General features: G+C 50.8%; 2 protein-coding genes across 5 annotated transcripts in view; both read left to right on the top strand.

Moving 5' to 3' along the window:
• ZNF592 (zinc finger protein 592) overlaps nucleotides 1-3598 on the top strand; it is a 39616-nt gene extending 36018 nt beyond the window's left edge. For 2 of the 4 annotated variants that reach the window (XM_063347096.1, XM_063347097.1), the window contains 2 exons: nucleotides 125-260; nucleotides 1628-3598. In XM_063347096.1, coding sequence (XP_063203166.1) covers nucleotides 125-260; nucleotides 1628-2152 — 661 coding nt within the window. In that variant the 3' untranslated portion in view covers nucleotides 2153-3598. Of the gene's footprint in view, nucleotides 1-124; nucleotides 545-1627 lie in introns of those variants that run through there. The other 2 variants (XR_010072607.1, XM_063347098.1) reach the window with 2 other exon arrangements.
• Nucleotides 3599-3628: 30 nt separating this feature from the next.
• SEC11A (SEC11 homolog A, signal peptidase complex subunit) lies at nucleotides 3629-18129 on the top strand. Its single transcript, XM_063347099.1, has 6 exons — nucleotides 3629-3762; nucleotides 3884-3993; nucleotides 5966-6115; nucleotides 9846-9965; nucleotides 10474-10531; nucleotides 10697-18129. Exons 1-6 carry the CDS (start codon nucleotides 3712-3714, stop codon nucleotides 10745-10747), a joined length of 540 nt encoding a protein of 179 aa, XP_063203169.1. The 5' UTR covers nucleotides 3629-3711; the 3' UTR covers nucleotides 10748-18129.
• The last annotated feature ends 928 nt before the right edge of the window (nucleotides 18130-19057 follow it).

The raw sequence follows: 19057 nt of genomic DNA, 5'->3' as shown, positions 1-19057 counted from the left end.
CATTACTCACCAGCGTGTCTCCAATGGTACCCATTGGTTTGGCACATAACGAAGAGCTGTTTGGATGGAAACGAGCAGCTGGGCATTTCCTCTAATAAATTTTCTTCCTTTTTGTATTTCTAAGGTACTGCACAGATGAAAATCAGACATTTCCTCAGCCGTTCATGCTGGAGAATCACATCAGCCTCATGCATGGCATCAAAAACCCAGACTTATCCCAGATGGCCAAAGCAAAAGCTCCAGAGAGAGACACAGCAGAAGTAACTGACATATTTTCATTGAAAAATAAATGTACCTGGCGAGTAGCCGTTCACTTGGGGTGTTATGTCAAGCCCTCTCGTCCACACGGCAGATTTCCTTCCCCTCCTCTCAGCTTCAGCCAGTTTGCTCCTCTCTGGCGGTGTCGGGATCAGAACCGAAAGTGCAGCCAAGCTGCAGCAGCACCAGGGCAACGTGTCTTGCATTTTTCAAGATATTTTTGAACGTGTGGCCCTGTGTTTTCCTCGCCTTTTTTCACTCTACTTTGTAACCAGGTCTAATTTAGGTTTGTTATTACCCTTGTTTTCCCCTGCCACTCTGTTCATGAGCCTGGTACATTTTTCCTCTCCCTCCCTTGTTTTTTCTTCTAGTTACAAAAGATTTTTTTTCTGTTTTAAAATACTTATTAGATCCATTACCTATAAGAACTGCATTCCGCCTAAGTAGGATTGTGTAATGTTTTTCAGCAAATGCAACCGTTCAACTAACTTTATTTCGGGTTGGTTTGGAATGGAGGCTTGGCTGATTGGGTTTCTTTGCTCCGTTTACTTTAAAAATAGACATACGTTTTTGGTATCACTGCAATTTATCGTTCGTCCATACCCTAGCATTGAGGGATCGCAGCCAAGACTGACTCCCCCTATGTATTTACGTGGTAAGGAAACCTGGGGTAACTCAAGAATTCCCTTCCCTGAGCTGGTGGCTGCTTCCCGCACGCAGAGCCGACATACCGGGGCACCCGGCTAAATGGGGGCAGATGTGGCTTCACATGGCTCCAGCTGGGTCTGCAAATACAAGCCTATAAGCTGTATGCTAAACAAAGACCACTCAATGCTGCTGGATAAGGAGATAACAAAATCACGTGAAGGGACATAGGCAAGCGAGCCATCCCCACAGGAGAAGCACGCTGCAGGATTATAAGACAGAAGGGATGAGTTAAAGAGAGATGCCATGAAGAAAAAGCCTGAGTGGAGGTCAAAACGTTCAGAGTTAAATCCAAGAAGCGTTGCCTGGGATAATGACCGTCCCCGTGTCCCTGAGCTGTACCTGCTCTGGAGGCTCCTCCCTCCCACACCAAGTTCACATTCTCTTTCCCCATCACGTTTCTGCCCAGCCAACCCCTCCCAGGTCTCCCATCTCACGCCGCAGGATGGCGGTTGAGATCCTGCATGTTGGGGCGAGGTGTCTGGGTCCTGGTAGGAGAGGCAATGCAAGAGGAGTCCCTAGGCATGGCTTCCTTTAGTTTGTATCAAATACCAATGTGTATTCACCCTCAGGTGCCTTCAGATACGCGTGTGGAATTTAGCACTTAACTCTTCCATGGTCTCGAACAATAAAGTAACTTTTTAATCTTGTTTCTTTTTTTAAGGCAAGATCTCCAAAGAGGATGGCAACGGATGAGCTGGGTCAGGCAGAGACCGCTGCGGGTTCAGACGCGCCGCCAGCCAAAAAACTGAAAGCGCACTGGAAATGCGCTAAATGCGGATTCGCGACAGACATCAGTACTGAGTTTCAGGAACACATACCTCGGCACAAGACAGACAGCTCCACCTACCAGTGCTTGTTCTGCGGCTTGTGCTACACCTCTCACATCTCTCTCAACAGACACCTCTTCATTGTTCATAAAGTAAAAGATGATGATGAGGAGGAGGAGGAAGAGGAGGAGGAAGAGGAGGAGGAGGAAGAAGATGAAAGGCAGAAGTTACAAAGGGAGATGAGTGAGAACGGACATGAGGGGTATAATGGCGAGATGAACACTACAGCAGAAGAAGAAAACCTGAAATGCAAAGAGTGCAAAAGTGACTCAGCTCTTTGTGAACACAGTCAGACGTGTGGCGTGGAGGGTCCTAATAGCACCTCGCAGAACAATCACTCAAAGTCTCTTAAGACTTAAAAACAAAAAACCCCTTTTGGTTGGTCAGGGTGTTTTTGTTGGGAGGTTTTTACTCAAAATACGGGGTGGGGATGGGGTGAATCTTTGAAATATTCTGTTGATTTCTTGGGATGGACATTGCTTTCCGTTAACTTCTATTTGTAAGGGAAATTTAAAAAAAGAAAAAAACCCTGACATTGCATCCTGAGCACTAACTCTCTGCCAGCCCAGAGAGGTGAAAAGGGAAAGCAGGGCGAGAATCCTCGCTGAAGCTTGTCCAACTCCTGAGGATCAAGGAGCACTTTCTGCAGCTGCAGTTTCCATAAGATGAGCTCTCTTCCTTCAAGTGTGCACTGCCTCAGTCTCTGCCCGGAGCCCCAGGCTTGCCTTCCCTATCTCGCTTTCTTTCTCCTTCTATTTATGGCTTCTTTTTTCTCTTCCCATCCTGCCTTTGTTTTACTCATTTTAACTCATAACGCCGTCTCAGCAAAACACGCTTGTCAGGACCGTGCTGGCCGATCTGGGATCTTCTGTGTTACACGGGACAGGTTCAAGCTGTAAGTTGTGCTGAGTTTTCTTTAACTGCCCGAATAACAACCTTGTTTTCCAAAAGGCAATTTAACGAAATTTCTTGGACCTGAATCATCCCGAAAGAGAGTTCTGTAGCCCCTGCCGTCTCGGGTGAGCGCAGCTCAAGGCCATGCGTTGCGTTAAGGAGGGCCTGCTGCCCCTCAGGGACCTGGTGGCTGCCTGTCCGTGGAGCTGCGCTGCTGGAAGCCGTCCCAGGGTGGGTGCAGCCGGGCCTGGTGCTTGGTGGCTCATCTTGGCAGGGAGCTCGGGCAGAGCTGTGTTGGCACCATCCCCAGATGGGGAAACCGTCCCAGTGCTCCCGAGGGGCTGGTGCTGAGGCGCTGCGGCAGAGGCGGGTGTGCGGAGGCAGTGGCGTTCCTTGGTGCGTCTGGGCCGGCGTCCCTCGCTCTCCTCCCACAGCCGCTCGGCCTCACCTGGGGAGATGCTTCTTTCCATGCAGTCATATTGACTCCCTCTTCCCTCACTCGTTCCCCCGTCACACATGCGCTTCGTGTAATATAATTATCTTCTATACCATTATTTTTTTTTATTATTATTATTATTATTATTATGTTGAGCCAGAACCCTGCTCGTTATTGTTTACTATGACGATGTTTAAATAATTTAAGAACTATTTATCTTATTGCATTCGGATCGCTCACCTTCTCGTCTCGACGTGTTTTGATACGACCCGTTTGGACTCTATTTCTGGCGGGGCGTGCGTTGGCCCGGGGGCCTGCCTGGAGTGAAGGATAGCGGGGGGCGCTCCCGAGCCACCACCCCTCTATTTAACCCGCAGCGGCGTTCGTGCCTTGCTATGATGTTTACTTCAAAGTATCGCAAATAAACGCATCCACGGGGGCCTGCCTGGGCGTCGTTCCTTCCTCCGGCCACCATGGCCGCGCCCCCCCCCCGCAAGGGGCGTGGCCGGAAGCGGCGGGGCGGCGGGCGGAAGCGGGGCCGGAAGCGGGGCCGGGCGGGCGGTGGTGCCGCCGCCGTCGGTGCCGGCGATGCTGTCGCTGGATTTTCTGGACGATGTGCGGCGCATGAACAAGCGGCAGGTGCCGAGCCGGGGCGGGGCAGTGGAGGGGGGTCGAGGCAGGCGGGGAGGGTCGGTCGGGCGGGGTCTGCCCTGCGCGGCCCCGGGCGGCGTGGCCTGACCGATTCCTCCCCCCCCCCCAGCTGTACTACCAGGTGCTGAACTTCGGCATGATCGTCTCCTCCGCCCTCATGATCTGGAAGGGGCTGATGGTGGTGACGGGCAGCGAGAGCCCCATCGTGGTAGTGCTGAGGTAAATTCCGCCGCGGGGGGGAAGGTGAGGGGGGAGAACCCCGCCGGGCCCGGGGAACCGGTCGGGCCCGCCACGGCGGGGCTGCGGCCGCCGGCGGAGGTTTGCCAGGGGGACGGGGCAGCGGGAGGCTCCCGCCGCGTCCCCGGGCGCCGAGAGGCTCCCGTAGAACTGCTGCTGTCCTGTAGCGTGGAGGAACAATGGGGGAAGAGGAAGGAGGTAAGTGGGGCTGGCAGGCCCACGAAAAACGGCGTCTCGCTCTTCGGCCTGTCTCAGCCTGTGCGTTGGAGAGGTCCTGAGGAAGGGCTTCAAAGAAACATGGCGAGAGCGCAACCCAGGTGCTTCTGGATCATACCAAACCCCCTGGAGACACTCAGGGGTGCGGGTGAAAGACTTGAAAAGGGAAGGCCTTGAAGAAGGGGGTGATGGACCCGTTGCTCACGCACATCGTCCCAGTGTAGAAGCAATGTCTGTGGCAGAGCTCCTCTTCTCAGCCAGGCTAATGGCACTTCCTGTAGTGGAAGCTGTGGCAGCGGAACATGGCGGTGCGCTGGCACCTCCTGCCCTGCCTGTCCGCGTGTCTCATTGCTGCTACGAGAACAGTGAAGTCTGTGGCGAGTGTCAGTTAGCAAAAAGGAAGTGGAAGTCTTTGAGATGCCGGCAAATGAACTCGTATAGCACAAAGGAGTTCCTGGATTTTTTTTAAATGGGAAGTGGCTTACTGAAGGGCCCAGTGAGCATTATTATGTGTACGTTGCATCCTTAAAAGTATCCGCTAACTCTTTTGTCACAGCTGCTTGTTTTTTTCCGGGCCTTCTAGTGACCTGTGACATGGCCAGAAAAAGGAGAGATGCAGCCGTACCCTTTTATACGCATGGCTGAAAGTAAGGGATGTCACTCTGTAGCTGGATAGGATTTAGGTGTTGCCTCTTGCTCTTGTGGAAGTGCTGTGCAGTGGTTGTCACCAGCATTACTCCCACTTCCTGGTGCCTGGGACAAATTCCTGTGGCCAGAGTTCTTGGGCAGCCATCATATGCTGGCACTGTCAGATGCCGCCTAGATATTGCATGAGGCTGTTCTGTGGCCACGGTGGCCTTTCTGTGTGTTTCTGCATCAGCGTTCATTACCGCATGCCATTTAACAGAACTCCCACAAAATAAAACCGAGTGGCATTGCCATTCCCTCCTGACAGATCTGTGAAGTCCAGGGGAGATGTTTCACGCTGTTCCTCCCAGTGAGTAAGACAGGGGCCATTAGGTCACATCCCTTCTTCAGCGATGTGATCTTCTATTCTGAATAGCAGCTTCTGCACTGTCTCGAGATAAAACACAAATATATGCGGTACTTAAAGTTCATCATTTTGTTTTGCACTGCATTATTTATCCGGAATTAAGAAGGTTAAGTATTTTGTAACAATTGCCATTTACAAGAGAGGAGAAAAATAACTTGAGTAGCGGTGCCTGAAATGAGATCGTTAAGCAAAGTGATGAATCACAATAACAAATTTTTAGCACGCCCGTCTGTCTGTTCCAGATGGGAATGCAAGAGCCTGTATGCTTTCGGTGCTTTGTTCGTGAGGATGATCTATCTACCTGTGAAAAATAAAAACAAATGACATAAAGCTTCTCACCACTGCCATGCTCCCAGTGTAGCCCTTCCAATGGAGAGCTCAGAAGTCGAGAAGATACTGCTTGTCGTGAGCCTTGTTGTTGTTAAGAAAGCAGGCGGCTTTCCCTGTCTGGTGTGCTTTTAACACCCGCTGCTGGCACTGTGCTTTTCCCAACAAATCTGAAGTGCCGGTCGTGTGGTGATGGAATGCAGTAGAGGTTAGACATGCCCGGTCTCCAAGTCCACGTGGATTTTTTAGGAGCTTTTCCTTGAGGTTATTGTCAGATTTTTCTTAAAGGACTATAAACTCTGAAACCTGCTTCCGAGTGTTTAAATATTGTTCAATTGCCCCTCTTCTCTTTTTCAGTGGAAGCATGGAGCCTGCCTTTCACAGAGGAGATCTCCTGTTCCTCACGAACCGAATTGAAGATCCAATCAGAGTGGGAGAAATCGTGGTCTTTAGGATAGAAGGAAGGGAGATTCCTATAGTCCATCGCGTCCTGAAAATTCATGAGAAGTATGTCGAGAATTTGGGGGATTGTACTGCAGCTGTTTAGCTAAATTTTTTCTCATCTCCCTGGGTAAATGAGTGGGTGGGACACCAGCAACAGATATCCAGGTGCTGTAGGAAGAGGTAACAAAGGCCCTTTCAGACAGATGAAATCTGCCCTTTTTGGTTTACTGGTAAAGGTCATCCAGCAGATTTCACAAGCTGGGGAGTCTGCTGTTGTCCTGGACGCCCCATGTCACTTAATGTCTCCTGTGCTGTCATTTCCATCCCAAGCTGCTACGTAATGGTGCTGCGTCGTCTCCTGTAGGTGTGGCTGTATTTGCCTGTGTGAAGTGACTCTCGTTTGTAGAGGCACAATTATGGAAGAAGGGTTTTTTGTATGTAGCGTGCATTATTTTAAAGCTCGTCTTTGTGCTCCTGGTTCCTGCTCTCGTGCAGAGGCAGGACTTTTCTTCTCTGTAGGAAGTGTTGCGGTGTTACACACGGAGTCTCTGTATGCACTGCACTCTCCATGTACTGTTCATTCTGGAAACGTTTAGCAGGCTGCATGTCTGAAGGAATAAAGCCTGGTCACTCCGATCTGATTGCTGATCAGGGTTTAGTTTTCCAAGCAAGGCTTCCTCTGCAGCCGTGAGCTTTCCAATTTTGCTAGTTGGGGAAGGTGGAAATGTGGCTGCTCCAGGACAGTCAGCGGGGATACGAGTCATCCTTGTGAGGCATTTGAGTGAAACTAAATCTTGAACTGAATCCCTGGTTCTCCAAGCCAGCTCTGAGAGGACAAGGTTTGGATGGGGTCCCAGCATCTGTTTCTGCTGAGTAAATGCCTGCTGCAATATGAATGAACTGGAGCTCAACCAGGGCTCAGAGACCGGTTCCAAGGTTAAGTCACTCACTTGAGTCATATGGAAAGGTGGCACTTGAGGATTGCTCTGGTCAAGTGAGGTCGATGGGGTAGAGGTGGTCCCTTCCCCCAGGCATTTGTAGCAGCCACAGGTGTTGGGACATCCAGACCATTTGTCTGGCCCATCATGAAGGTCGACCAGCTTTGTGCACATAAGTAGTCCAGCTGAAATCCTGGCTATGAGAGAGTGGCACCTCTCCCAGTAGACAGAGCAGATTGTTTGCTGTTCCGATTTGTTCCATATCAAAAACATTTGACAATGTCCATTTTCAAAGTAGTGTTCTTTGATACCACTAGTTTAAAAATTAGGTCAGTATCTTTGGTGAATTTGCTGTCTAACATCGCACGTGCGCTTTTTGTGATGTCTTGGGAACTCTTTTAAGTGAAATGCTAGTTACTTTCTCTCGTGTTGCATGCTAAAGGCTCAGCTGGGCTCCGGTGCTGCTGCTTGGGCTGATTAGGCAAGAAAGATCAGGGCTTCGCTCTGAGCCAGTCTACGGGCAGGAGAAGCAGAAATGTGCCTTCTGTGCAGCAGTTCATCTCCATATATTCCCCACCCTTCTTTTTTTAGCCTGGCTCTATCTCAGCACTTTTTTTTTTTTCACTGTAACAGAACCATAGTGCCAATCCTAGATTCTGTGAAGTAAAGCCATTCTCCAGTATTTTAGGTTTCATTTCAATAAAACAACCAGACACAAACTTGATCTTTATGTTAGGAAAGATAAAACTGAAAAATACATACTGTGACCTGAAGCTGGGCGCTGAAGGCAGGACTCTGAGGTATCAGTTGCTTCTCTCACTAGTTGAAGAATATTTTTCTGGTGCCAGTTTGGAATTCAAGAGTGTCCTCTGAACGGCCAGAGTTTCCCATTTCTTCCTGTAGTTATGGACTGAGTGAAAACTATGAAAAGTCTCTGTGAAAGCTGACAGGAGTCTCAAAGTGAAGGAAAAAAGAAACCCTGTTCTCTGTGCTTCTGTGGCAACTCAGGCTCTGGTTCACATTGGTATTGTTTCAGCAGGAGAATGTTTTTTTACTTCCTAGCCTTTGCTTCTTTCTTCAGAGTGGAATTGAGTTCATTCTTTATCACTAAACACAGAGTTTGTGGTCAGAATTTACTTAGTGGTTTTGGTGCAGGACAGCCAGACCAGATTGCATTCACCTGCGACAGCAGAGCAACTGTGCTGCGGGCTTCTCCTGCTGGCTCATGACAGAGCACTGAATCTGCTCAATAAGGTGGTGCGCTCCCGCACCGTTGGTCTTCAGAGATGAAACTACATTATCTACACCTTTGGGTATCTTCATCTTTTTCCAGACAATCTGTAAGCTCTTAGAATGTCTGCCGTTCCGGCACTGTGAGCCAAATGTGCTTTGAAGAAAGATCCGTTCTTTTTTTTCTCCGGTTTTTTTTTTTTCCTTGCAAGCCAAGTAACACACGTTGGCATTCAGGCATGATGAAAACAGCATGAGCTCTGAGGATCTTCGGCATGCTTTACCGAGTTGTGTTTGATCTGTCATTTCTGTGAGCAAGCCGACAGAATCAAGCTACAAGAACGCTCCTGCTCAGCATCTGCCTTGAGATGCCACAGGGAGAGTGACTGGCCAATCCCGAGTAGTGGCACAAAGCGCTGCTGCTAAGCAGGCATTGCTGGCTGTCCAGCGAGCTGAATGGAAATGACTGGGGAAGGGCGCGTAACATGGTACGCGTAAAGCTAGGGCAGAGCAGCAGCTGTTTCCAGGTCAAAGCAAAGATTCAGATGCTCCAGGATCGTGTTTATGACCAGCCCCAGGGCAAATTAAAGACTAGAGAGAGCATGTAGCGATAATTTCTGCAAAATTAGGATTTCAGGCACAAAGCGACCGTTCATAGTATTAATAGCCCCCTTTTCTTTTTCACATGGAGAACCCAGTCGCTTTTTGAACTGATACAATATTTTGGCATCTGAAATATCCTTCCAGAGAGACACGATTTGGTTTGCAGTGTGTGAGTTAAGCATAGCACCTTCTCTGGCTTGTTTTAACCTGTTTTTAACCTGAAACCTCTGAATTTCGTTTGATGCCCTCTGGGTCTTGTATCGGAAGTGGCAGTGAAAAACTGATTGTTGCTGTCTGTGTCATTTGTGTTGGACTACCGTCATATCTCCCATCAGTTCTGTCTTTTCCAGGCTGAAGAGTCCTGGTCTGTTGTTTCTTGTATGGAAGTGGTGCCAGACCTTGTTATCCATTTCTGAACCTTTGCCAGTTCTTCTCTCCATTTCAAAAAAGGATGTAGGGGGTTCAGAACTGCACAGAGCATTCAAGATGTAGGCACATCGTGAGTTCATGCAGTATCATAATGGTATTGTTTGTTTTGTTCTGTCCCCCTTTCCTAATAATTTCTAAGTTTCAGCTTGCTTCTGACCACTACTGAGTAGAACCGTATGCTTTAACCCCAAAGTCCCATTTTGGGTGGTAGTACCCAGAACCCCACATTTGTATATGAAGCAAGACAAGCATCAACATGAAAGAGGTCAAAAGCAAAGAGGCGATAGCTGCACTCTCGCTAGAAGTAGCTCATTCTACTGGTTCTGTTCTTAAACTCTGCCAGAAAGCTTGGCTGGGGCCAGAATTCATTCTTTCATTGGCTGGATTTTTTTTTTGTTGTTTTTTTGTTGTTTTTTTTTTTCAAGCTGTCTGCTTTCCACCGCATTTGACGTAGTTTCCCTTTTTCAGCCTGTTCGAATGTTTAGGACCCGATTGCTTCTCATACCTTTGTGTTAGTCTCTACGCGCTTGCTCTAGAACAGCTTTTATGAAGTTCTTTTTCTCTGACTTACCTGGCTGTCTTGTCTTTGCTAGGCAAAACGGTGACATCAAATTTTTGACAAAGGGAGACAATAACGCCGTTGATGACAGAGGGCTGTACAAACGAGGCCAGCACTGGTTGGAGAAAAAGGACGTAGTGGGACGAGCGAGAGGGTAAGTGAAGTTGAAAAAGATGTGGCTTTTTACACTGCCCTCCCCCAGTGCCATCTGTTAATCCCCCTTCTCCTCCTGAACTCTCCCTGCCGGGTGTTTGTGACCTGCCTGAAAACGTTTGAAAAAGGTACTGTGGAGAGTTAAAAAACAAAGGTCGCTCAGCTCTTAGCTTGGCTTAAGCGAAGGGATCCAGCCGTGAGCTGCATCCTGAGGTTTTGCTGCTGGATGGACACCGAGGCAAAGGCAGTGCACACTCAGGCGTGAGCGGAATTGCCATCGAAATGATTCGGCGAGGCACAGTCTTTGCAGGCAAGCAAGATCTGAAGAAGGCAGAGGCTAAAACACCTTCTGGCCTGCTTTTACTCAGCCCCCACTGCCACGGCTTCCCTGTTGACCGTCGCCCTGAGCATGCTTGAGTGGCTCCTCCTTTGTACAAGTACCAGGGCAGGGCTCCTCCCGTGCGCACCCCTCGGTACTGTTTGTTTTAATAAAACCTTTATTCTTCTAGATTTGTGCCCTATATTGGAATAGTGACTATCTTAATGAATGATTATCCAAAATTTAAGGTAAGAGCTCTTTCATTTTCTGCCTGCTTCTCCCACCCCAGCTAAAATGACTTCATGAGAACTTTATACGTGCAGGCGGAACCGTTTGCCCTGTACGTTCGCTGCTGTTACTGCATCTTTAGATGTGAATGTGCACTCCTGTGTCCTCTCTTCTTTTTCTTCCAGTATGCAGTCCTCTTTTTACTGGGTTTATTTGTGCTGGTCCATCGAGAGTAGCCTCTTGCACTGAAGTATGAGGTGAAGGTGCCATGGATTTTTTTAGATGAACGTTTTAAGTAGATGATGGTCCAATGTGCCAGGAGGAAGAAGAAAACATGCATTTCAAAGCTTCTTGCCAGTTTGGGTTTGTTTTGTTTTTTACTGCGTAAGGGTGAATGTTTGTCACGGTATTTCCAATGGTTTGTCACATTTTAGCATTTTTAGTGAGTTTTTATATTAAAAATTTAAGCCAAACTGTTCAGTGTTTCTACTTTGAAGCTGAGCTTCCTCTCGAAGTGCCTAAAGGACTGTTTCCTCTAAGTCTGTGCCTCCGCTGGGCAAGCGTGACCTCTCCCTGTGCTGACTGAACTGTCAAACGGTGAGCTGTGGAGGTGATGTTTTTTCCAATTCGGAACTGGAATAAAGATTTTGCATCTCGCCCGGTATGAGCCCTGCCACGTTCTTCGTTACTGCCTGGCTGAGTGCAGCCTCATTGCCCTGGGGTGTCCCTGGGCTTTGCCGTTGCAGACTGACTCCTAGAGCCCAGCAAGTGAACTGGTCTTCTCTTACAGAACGACTGCAGCTGCCCTTCTCGTTTCCTTTTGGAGAGTAAGCAGTCCTGAGCTGTAGATCCATTCACCGTTTCTGTAAATCGTGCTGAAATAATCTTAAAGACTGCAGGGTGTTCTGGGCAGAGGATTACTTCGTGCATAAGCTGTCAGTGCAGGACTAGGTAACAGAAGAATTGAGAAGGGAAATAGCCATAGCTGTTTGGCAGGGATGAGTTGTTAGGATGCAATAGTAAAATTTAGTTTTGGAAATGTATTATAGGTTTCTAATGATCCCTGCAGCTGGTCACATCTTACAGCTCACCTGAAAGCTACGGAAAGGCTGAGCCCCCACTGCCCTGAGGTCTGAAAGAAGAAACCACTTGTCACCATGTGCAATAGCCTTTTTTCTAGGCTTCTCATTCAGGATAGTGATCCCGCTTGTGGAGGTGTGTCACAGGAGAGCCCAAGGAAGAGGAACAGGGCAGAGGCTCTGCAGCTATTGGCATCTATATAAATTTGTGCCACCTGCACTGAGTGAGTGATGATTATAAATCGCCTCCGTGGTGTCTGTACTGACTCACGAAACCGTTTTACCTCCCCTTCGCTAGGGCGGATCTTCACAAGAGCGGGCAGCGGGAGCACGCTGCCGTGGCTACCTCTGGCCGAGGCTGCCTGACCCCTCTCCTGCAGTTTGCTACCGGTTGTCTTGCTGGGACAGCTTCCCCCTGCCCGTGGGAGCCTGTCTCCTCCCGCGCTCTGCTTTCCCCCGGTTAACACCTCTCCTCTCGGTCTCGCAAAATCTACAGGCGGTTCAAAGCTTCGGGCTGTTACTGCAGCTGCGTTTCACCGCCTCCTGTGTTCCCTCTTCATGCCTGCTCCGAGCTTGCATGGCAGCAGGGATGGTTAAAGCTGAGCGCTGCTGCCACACACACATCCTGCGTCGGGAAGGGCAAGGACAAAACCCAACGGGGTGTGCGTGGTCTGTTATCGGTCTCTTGCGTCTGTGCCTTATTAGGCTTGTCGGGCCTGTCCCGTCTCTGGAGGTGAACTGTGCCACCAGTTGTGTCCCGGGGACAGTTTTGTTCCCTGCTCAGCAGCTGGGCTGGCCTGTGGTACCCCAGCACGAGTAGAGCCCATTGGTTTAACTGGGTGGTTTGTTCCCTGGGTAGGATGAAGCAAAAAAATCATCTGTTTGGGACACTGCAAAGAGGTTACGAACAGGGCCAGCCCCCAGTGCTGAGCCTTGTACCTGTTGCCCTTGGAGTAATCGTAATTAGTGAAAAAAATAGCAATAAAATCTGTATCTCCCACTCCCAGTGCTGTAAGCCCTTGAGGAGAGAATTTGGATACAGAGTTTCTCCAAAGCATTTGAGTCACAAAGGGGATGTTTTGTCAAAAGCCAAACCTGGGCGGCAGCGAGGGAAAACAAACTCTCTCTTTGAGAGCTGCCATCAGCCTGGAGCACCTTCCTGGGGACGTGGAGCGGCGATTCTGCCTTTGCGGGGAGCACGGAGGCCGAGTCTCTGCTCCCTGCTCTGCCTTTAGCTTAAACTGGTTTTGTGCTTAAATTGGTTTTTAACTTGGGCTCACATAAAGGAGTGAGCTGAGCTCTTCCAAAATCTGCTAATCAACACCTCGCCGTGAAATCTCGCCCAAAGTGCTGCTGTTGCTGTTCTCCCCACCCTCTCGCATTCGCACCTTTTGCAAAAATCCAAGCGCGCGGAAGCCGTTGTGTTACTGTCGCTGAGTCAAATTAACAGAAAGGCTAAAACACAAAGGATTTAGGATTGTAGAGGATGCAAGAATTAGCTTGTCAAGAGCACCTGCTGAAACCCCAGTTCTGAAGGAAAAGAAATGGTCCTTTTGAGATGCTGGGAAATCACAAGGCAGGGCTCCTGCGAGGCAGCGTGTCCCCGCCGGTGGCTGGCAGCAGGTGTCAGCAGCCGGTGCCGCTGGGCACACACGCTCCTCGCCAACCTGGGTGCAAACCCGCGCTCGGGGCCTTGCAGGAAGGTTGTGCCTTTCCCAGCCTTGCTCTCGCGTGACGGCATGCCAAGTAACGGAGCAGGAAGCGCTGAAAAGCTGCAGGGTGGCCGGGGTAGAGGGTGGGATGAAGCCTGCGGCAGCACGGCCACAGCGGGTTGCTCTCCTCTGGCTTTGCGGATGCTTTCAGAACAGAAACAATTGCCCCAAATCGGGGGCCGCAGTGTGAGATTTGGGAATCTCTCTCGGTGGCCCGTGTTCTGCCTATTTTCAGCTCCGTGTAGCTGAGAACGTGGCTCGGTGTTACCTGCAGCCGCGAAACAAGGTGTTGGCTCTAATTAGAGTGAGGCTAAATATGCAGTTAATCCACTCACAGCTCAAACGCCCACCGGCCCCCCGTGCCGCCTCCCACATCCCCACAACGCCTTTCCTGCCGCAGCGGGAAGAGGGGGACGGGGACGGGCTGGCGTGGGCTGGGAGCTGAGGACACGGGTGCAGGATGACAGGGAGTTGTTGCTGGCTCCGTCCCCGCCAGACTCGCTCTGCTTTGCTGAGTGAAAAAGCTACAGAGCGTGCAGGATCTCTGGTGCGGCTGGGCGCTAGTGCTGAAATGTTTGGCGAGCGCTGCCATGCTCCTGCAGAGCTGGGGGTTTCGCCGTTTGAATTTGATGTGGTTTTTTTTGTTTTTTCCCCTCAGTTCTCTTCTTTTTGTCAAAGGCGAAGCTGTCTGGCCGGCTCCAGCAAAGCCTTTGAGACTCACGGCTTAGGAAAGACGGAGATCTTTGTGTCACAACAGGAATGGGATTTGTTTGTAAAGCATGTGGGTGTTGAAAGGTCTGGTTTATAAAGGAAAAAAAAAATAAAATCTGCCAGGGCTAAGATTGCTTCTGTCTCTGTTGTGGTTACAGCCAAACAGAGCAGGTTTTCTGGTAAGCAATTTCATCGCTTAATTACTGTTCAGTCACATCCGCAGTTCAGGGCACAGATTCCTTCATGGGCAGGAGCTGTTTCACAGAGCAAAGTGGTGCCGGGCTGCTGCTGACCACGGCTGGAATTTTGTTGGGTGACTCTCGTTTTTCACGGCGAAGCTAAATGCGTCAGCAGGAGCAGGATGGGTGGGAGGTGAGCTGTGAGGAGTAATGCGCTGAAAAGTTGAAGCTCCTTGAGACAGAGGCTGTCTTTGTATGTTAACGATGCTTCAACGCCCGGCTGTTGGTTAAATAAGCATTACGCCGCTTCATCCCGATCTGTCGCTGCTTATTGCTTAGCGGGGGTTTCTAGGGCTTGGGCTTGCAAGATGATGGGTTGTGGGCTTTCTTTAATGAGACCGGGTGATCTCCTGGTGGTTTTCCCGCCCTTAAAATCGGAACAGGTCAACCTTATTTTTTCCGAGGAGAATCTGCAAGGTGAAGTCTCGTCCGTGCGTGGTTGTGAGACCGGTTCCTGCTGGAGAAATGCATGAACACAAACGCGGTGTGCGGCTCCCAGAGTGGGATAAGCTCCTTGGCCAAGAGACAGAGAGGAGAGGTGGCTTCGGCAGAGCGCGTCGCTTGGGAACGGCTCCTGTGCTGGAGCAGGGGGAATGCAAAGCTGCTGTTTACGTGTCCCAGGCTGAAGACCCGCACTGCCTCAGTGACTCAGTGGCTGAATCAGATGAGGAGTGTCCTGGTGCCAGGCTCAGACTGCAAGGTGTGCCTGGCGATGCCAGAAAGGCAGAGCCTTCGCTGTTCCCCTCGGTGCCAGCAGCTCCTGGTGGTGGTTGACACGTAGCAGATGACTGATCTGACCATCTCAGCGCTGGCTGCTGGGAACAGAGAAATAGCACCTATGGTGCATTTTGAGCCAATTTAAGAGCTTCCTGCCCCTTTACCTTCTCCCCTCCCTTGCGATACTTCCATCCCTTCATCACCTGCACCCCGGTGCTCCGGCTTGCTCGCCCCTCAGGAAGCAGCAGGTCTCAGCAGGGGAAGCTCCACCGGCCTGACCCGTGCTGGAGTCAGCAGGTGGGAAAGGGGCACGGTGGCTTTCCTGGTGGATCTGCCTTGGTGGATCTCCTTAGCCATAACCAGGTGGATTCCCTGTGGGTTGGCAGTCTGCCCAGCCACGAGGAGCCCCTCTTCCTGGTAGCGGCTTTTCTGCTGCTTGAGTGCTCGTCCCTGTTTACCCCTCGATTTCCATAAAGAAGCACCAGCTCCTTCACATGCAGTCCTGCTGCCCCGTGGAGCGGGGCCTGCCCGCCTGCTGGGTCCTGCTGGCCGAGCGCAGCGTGTGCCAGACCGGCCCCTGCTCCGGGGCGATTCATAGCCATGGTTCATCCTAGCAGGTCCTTTGGATGCTTGGTCCAGCAGAGCTCCCTAACCCTTGGGGGAAATCAAGTATCTCCACGGAGAAGAACAGCCTGATTAGGGATGGACGAGAAATGCACCCTCTGTGGTCCCGGACGGAGCAGACATACTCACTGTCTTGGTCTCTCTGCCCAGCTCCTCATCTCTTGACTTTCTTGCTCCTTCTCTTTGGTAATTTAAAAATACTTCTGGATCTCTGTCTGCCAAGCACCTTGATGATATCACCTTTCCTTTCCAATCTCTCCTCCTCCTGTAGAAACCAACCTTGCAGGGTTGCAGTTTCCACAGAGACAGAAGTGAAAATAATGCGGAGAAAATGAACTTCAATTTAATTCCTCTGAACTTCAGTTCGCTCAAACCGGGATGCCGGATTTCAGTCATGTAATTCTGTTTGGGACACTTCTGAGCTAGGCTCGGATTTGCCTGCAAGAAAACAAGATTTTGTTCTCTAAGTCTTCTTGCAGAGCAGTTATTTGTACTGTGTCCGGCGGGTGTGGAGTGAATGGGAAACCTCAGGGAAAACCACAACTCATTTACGGCTTAAATGAAAATTGAAAAAGAGTTGAAAACAAGATGTGTGAGATTTCAAATTTTATCTTTTATAAACAACATTTGTTGCCTGTGGACGAATGAGTGTAACAGAGGGATTTAATCTTTGTAAACAGGAGACAAACGCATCAAAATAGACCCTCAGGCGTATGGCAGGACTTTAAATCTGACCTGGCTTTGGAGAAGGGGAGAAGAAGAGGCTGGAACAACTTAACCGCTGCCCAGAGTTTTATTGGCACCAGGAGGTCCGTGAAAGAGACAAATAGGGGGATTTGAGGCCTTTGCTCTTTGTATTTGGTTTTTATTAGAGCCATCGGTTTTGAGCGTGCGTTTGCCTGACCAGGTGGGTGCTTGCGGGGCCTGGGATCTCCTGCACTGTGTTTTCGGACCTCTGCAGCTGGGGGTCTCTCCCAGGCCAGCCTGGCCACCTCCATGGGCCAGGCATTAGGCAGTGCCAAGGTGTCGAAGCATAATTCGACGGAGAAGAAACAAAATGGACCGCACTTTAAACGCTATGAGCCATGGCACTTCCAGGTTGGTCTGTTAGGTTTGTTCATTACTGGTTCGGCGTTAGCGAGGCCCTCTTAGCCGTGCAGTTTTTAGATATGTTTTTTTTGCGGGGTTACGGAAAGGTCTCCTTTCTCTGCTTGCTGAAATGTTGCTTCGTCTTTAGGCATGTTTGGAGGATTTGCTCACAGCACCCATTTCACAGCTCTGTTACGGCTCACGTTAGCCCTACACGGACGAGAGTTGCTCTGTGGGAAGGAGCAGGGCACCCCGGGCGTCCTGTGCTGCCGTCAGCTCCTGGACACCAGCAGCAGGAGAACCTGCAGAAGAGATCAGCGACCAAGAGGACCCGGGCAGCGAGTCCCCGGGCCTGGGTGGAGCTGCCTGCAGGCTCTGAAGGGACACGACCCTAACAGTGTTGTATGGTGGCAAATAGCCATTTGCCGTGGCGAGGAGCCGTTCTGTCAAGCCGACCTTGGCACCAAGGGACAGAATGCTGGCCGAGGCAGAGATGCGGGGATCTGTAGGCTGTAAATGGGGTCTACAGACTGGAAAGCAGTGGGGCTGCTTCCAAGAGCGGACTTGGAGCTTGTTGAAGGAGTTAGGAGGCATATGGGCAAGGTGAGCCTAGTAGGATCATCCACCTGGATCTCCCAAAGGCATTTGGCAAGGTCTCTCAGCACAGGCTCCTAAAGAAAGGAGGCAGCCCTGGAGTGGGGGGTGAGGCCTTACGGGCAGAAAGCATTTGCTAAAAGGGAGAAAAGGTAGGAGGCAACAGTCTCTGTAGCAGAAAACACCAGGGAGCTGTGCAGGGACGGCATTCGGTATGTTCGGAAATGACCAGCAAAAGCAGGCAAATACTGAAGTTTGCTGCCGACACACAGAGCTGTGTGGATGAAGGCCAACTGCGGAAAGAGACTGGGCAATAAAAAAGATGAAATTCAAATGTACATAAATATAAAATGGTGCACAGGGGGAAAAAACAATTTTAACTCTATTTATAAAACAACGGGTTCCGAGTTAAGTGTTACCGTCTGGAATGTCGGGGTTGTAACGGATTGTGCTATGAAAATGTCAGTTCAGTGGTCAGTAGGCGCCGGGAAAATAAATCGCATGCAAGAATTACTGGGGGAAAAGAGAGAGGAAAACAGACAATCGCCATTTCCTCCAACTGGAGGCATCGGGGGAAACCACCGGTGCAAGTTGAGGGCTTTGAGGCTGCTTTGGGTGAGAAGGGACCGTTCCTGGAGGGCGCAGATCTGCGCAGGGCTGCGGAGAGGCGGCTGCAGGCTGCTGTCGCCCAGCCCCAGGGGGTTAATCCCAGCGGGAGAGGGGACATGGAGCAGACACACGCTCTGCCTCGTGGAGGTAACCATCTATCAGAGGTCCTGTGTTTGCTGAGTCACCTCTGTCCTCCCCTGGCTCCGATGTGGAGCTCTTGCAGGAAGCTGGTGGCCGACGGGCCGATTTCCTGCACCAGTGCGGTGACCTTTGCCAGTAAAATCAATTTCTAAAATACAATTTGTACGGCCTTTTTCTTGATATATAAGCTGGAAAGATCCCTTTGGTGGCTGGTAACAATTGGGAAAGTGAAGCTCTGCTGAGCTGGAGAGAGCAAGCTGCGGAGGAGCGCTGCGGTGGCAGCTCCTGCCCCGAGTGGAGGGGGACTCGCGGGCTCCGGACCGAAGCTGTCACATCCACAGGCTCCAGCCTCCTCCTCTGCGAGCTCCCCGCCGCTCGGCAGCCGGGTGTGCGGGCACTGGGGGACAGGTCTGCGCGCCAGGGTCGGAGGAAGGCACAGGCAGAAAATCTATCACAAATCCGGCCGGGCTGGTGGCCTGAGTTTGGGTTATAGAGCCTCTCCCAGGCAGGTCCTGGGTGCCAGTTATTTTTCCCAAATTAGGAACAATATCACCTCTTTGCGAAGAAGATACGGACTAAAAAATCCAGAGGAAGCCTGGTCTCCATTTGTAAGCAAGGCCGCTTGTGTTGCGGCCACCTCTCGGGCTGCGTTTGTTCGGTCTCAGGGTGAGGAGGGAGGGGGCCGCCTTCTCGCCTTCCCAGGAATGGAGGGATTTGGCCACAGAGTGACCAGCCCGCTCCGTCCCCGTGCGACCGAGCTGTGGTGAAGCACCCTCTGGACGGACCCCGCGTGTCGAGCATCCGTATGCCTGCCCCAGGGGCTGCTCAGCACCCGCGCCACGTTCGTCGTAAAACGGGCTCGTCTGTAATTACGCCACTGAAGAGGGTGCGAGCTGCGCTGAGCCTCCTGCTCTGGATGTGTCTGCTGGCGTCTGGGGCTGGTCGTTAAGGCGGCTGCTGCAGAGGAGGAAATCGGTGTTCTCAGGGCCCTGCCTGGATTACAGCTGGGCAGTCTCCTGTAGCACCGGCGC

The sequence above is a fragment of the Chroicocephalus ridibundus genome, chromosome 9, assembly GCF_963924245.1.
Source record: "Chroicocephalus ridibundus chromosome 9, bChrRid1.1, whole genome shotgun sequence".
Lineage (NCBI taxonomy): Eukaryota > Metazoa > Chordata > Aves > Charadriiformes > Laridae > Chroicocephalus > Chroicocephalus ridibundus.
The sequence above is the reverse complement of the archived record's forward strand: the minus strand, read 5'-3'. Positions and strand labels throughout refer to the sequence as shown.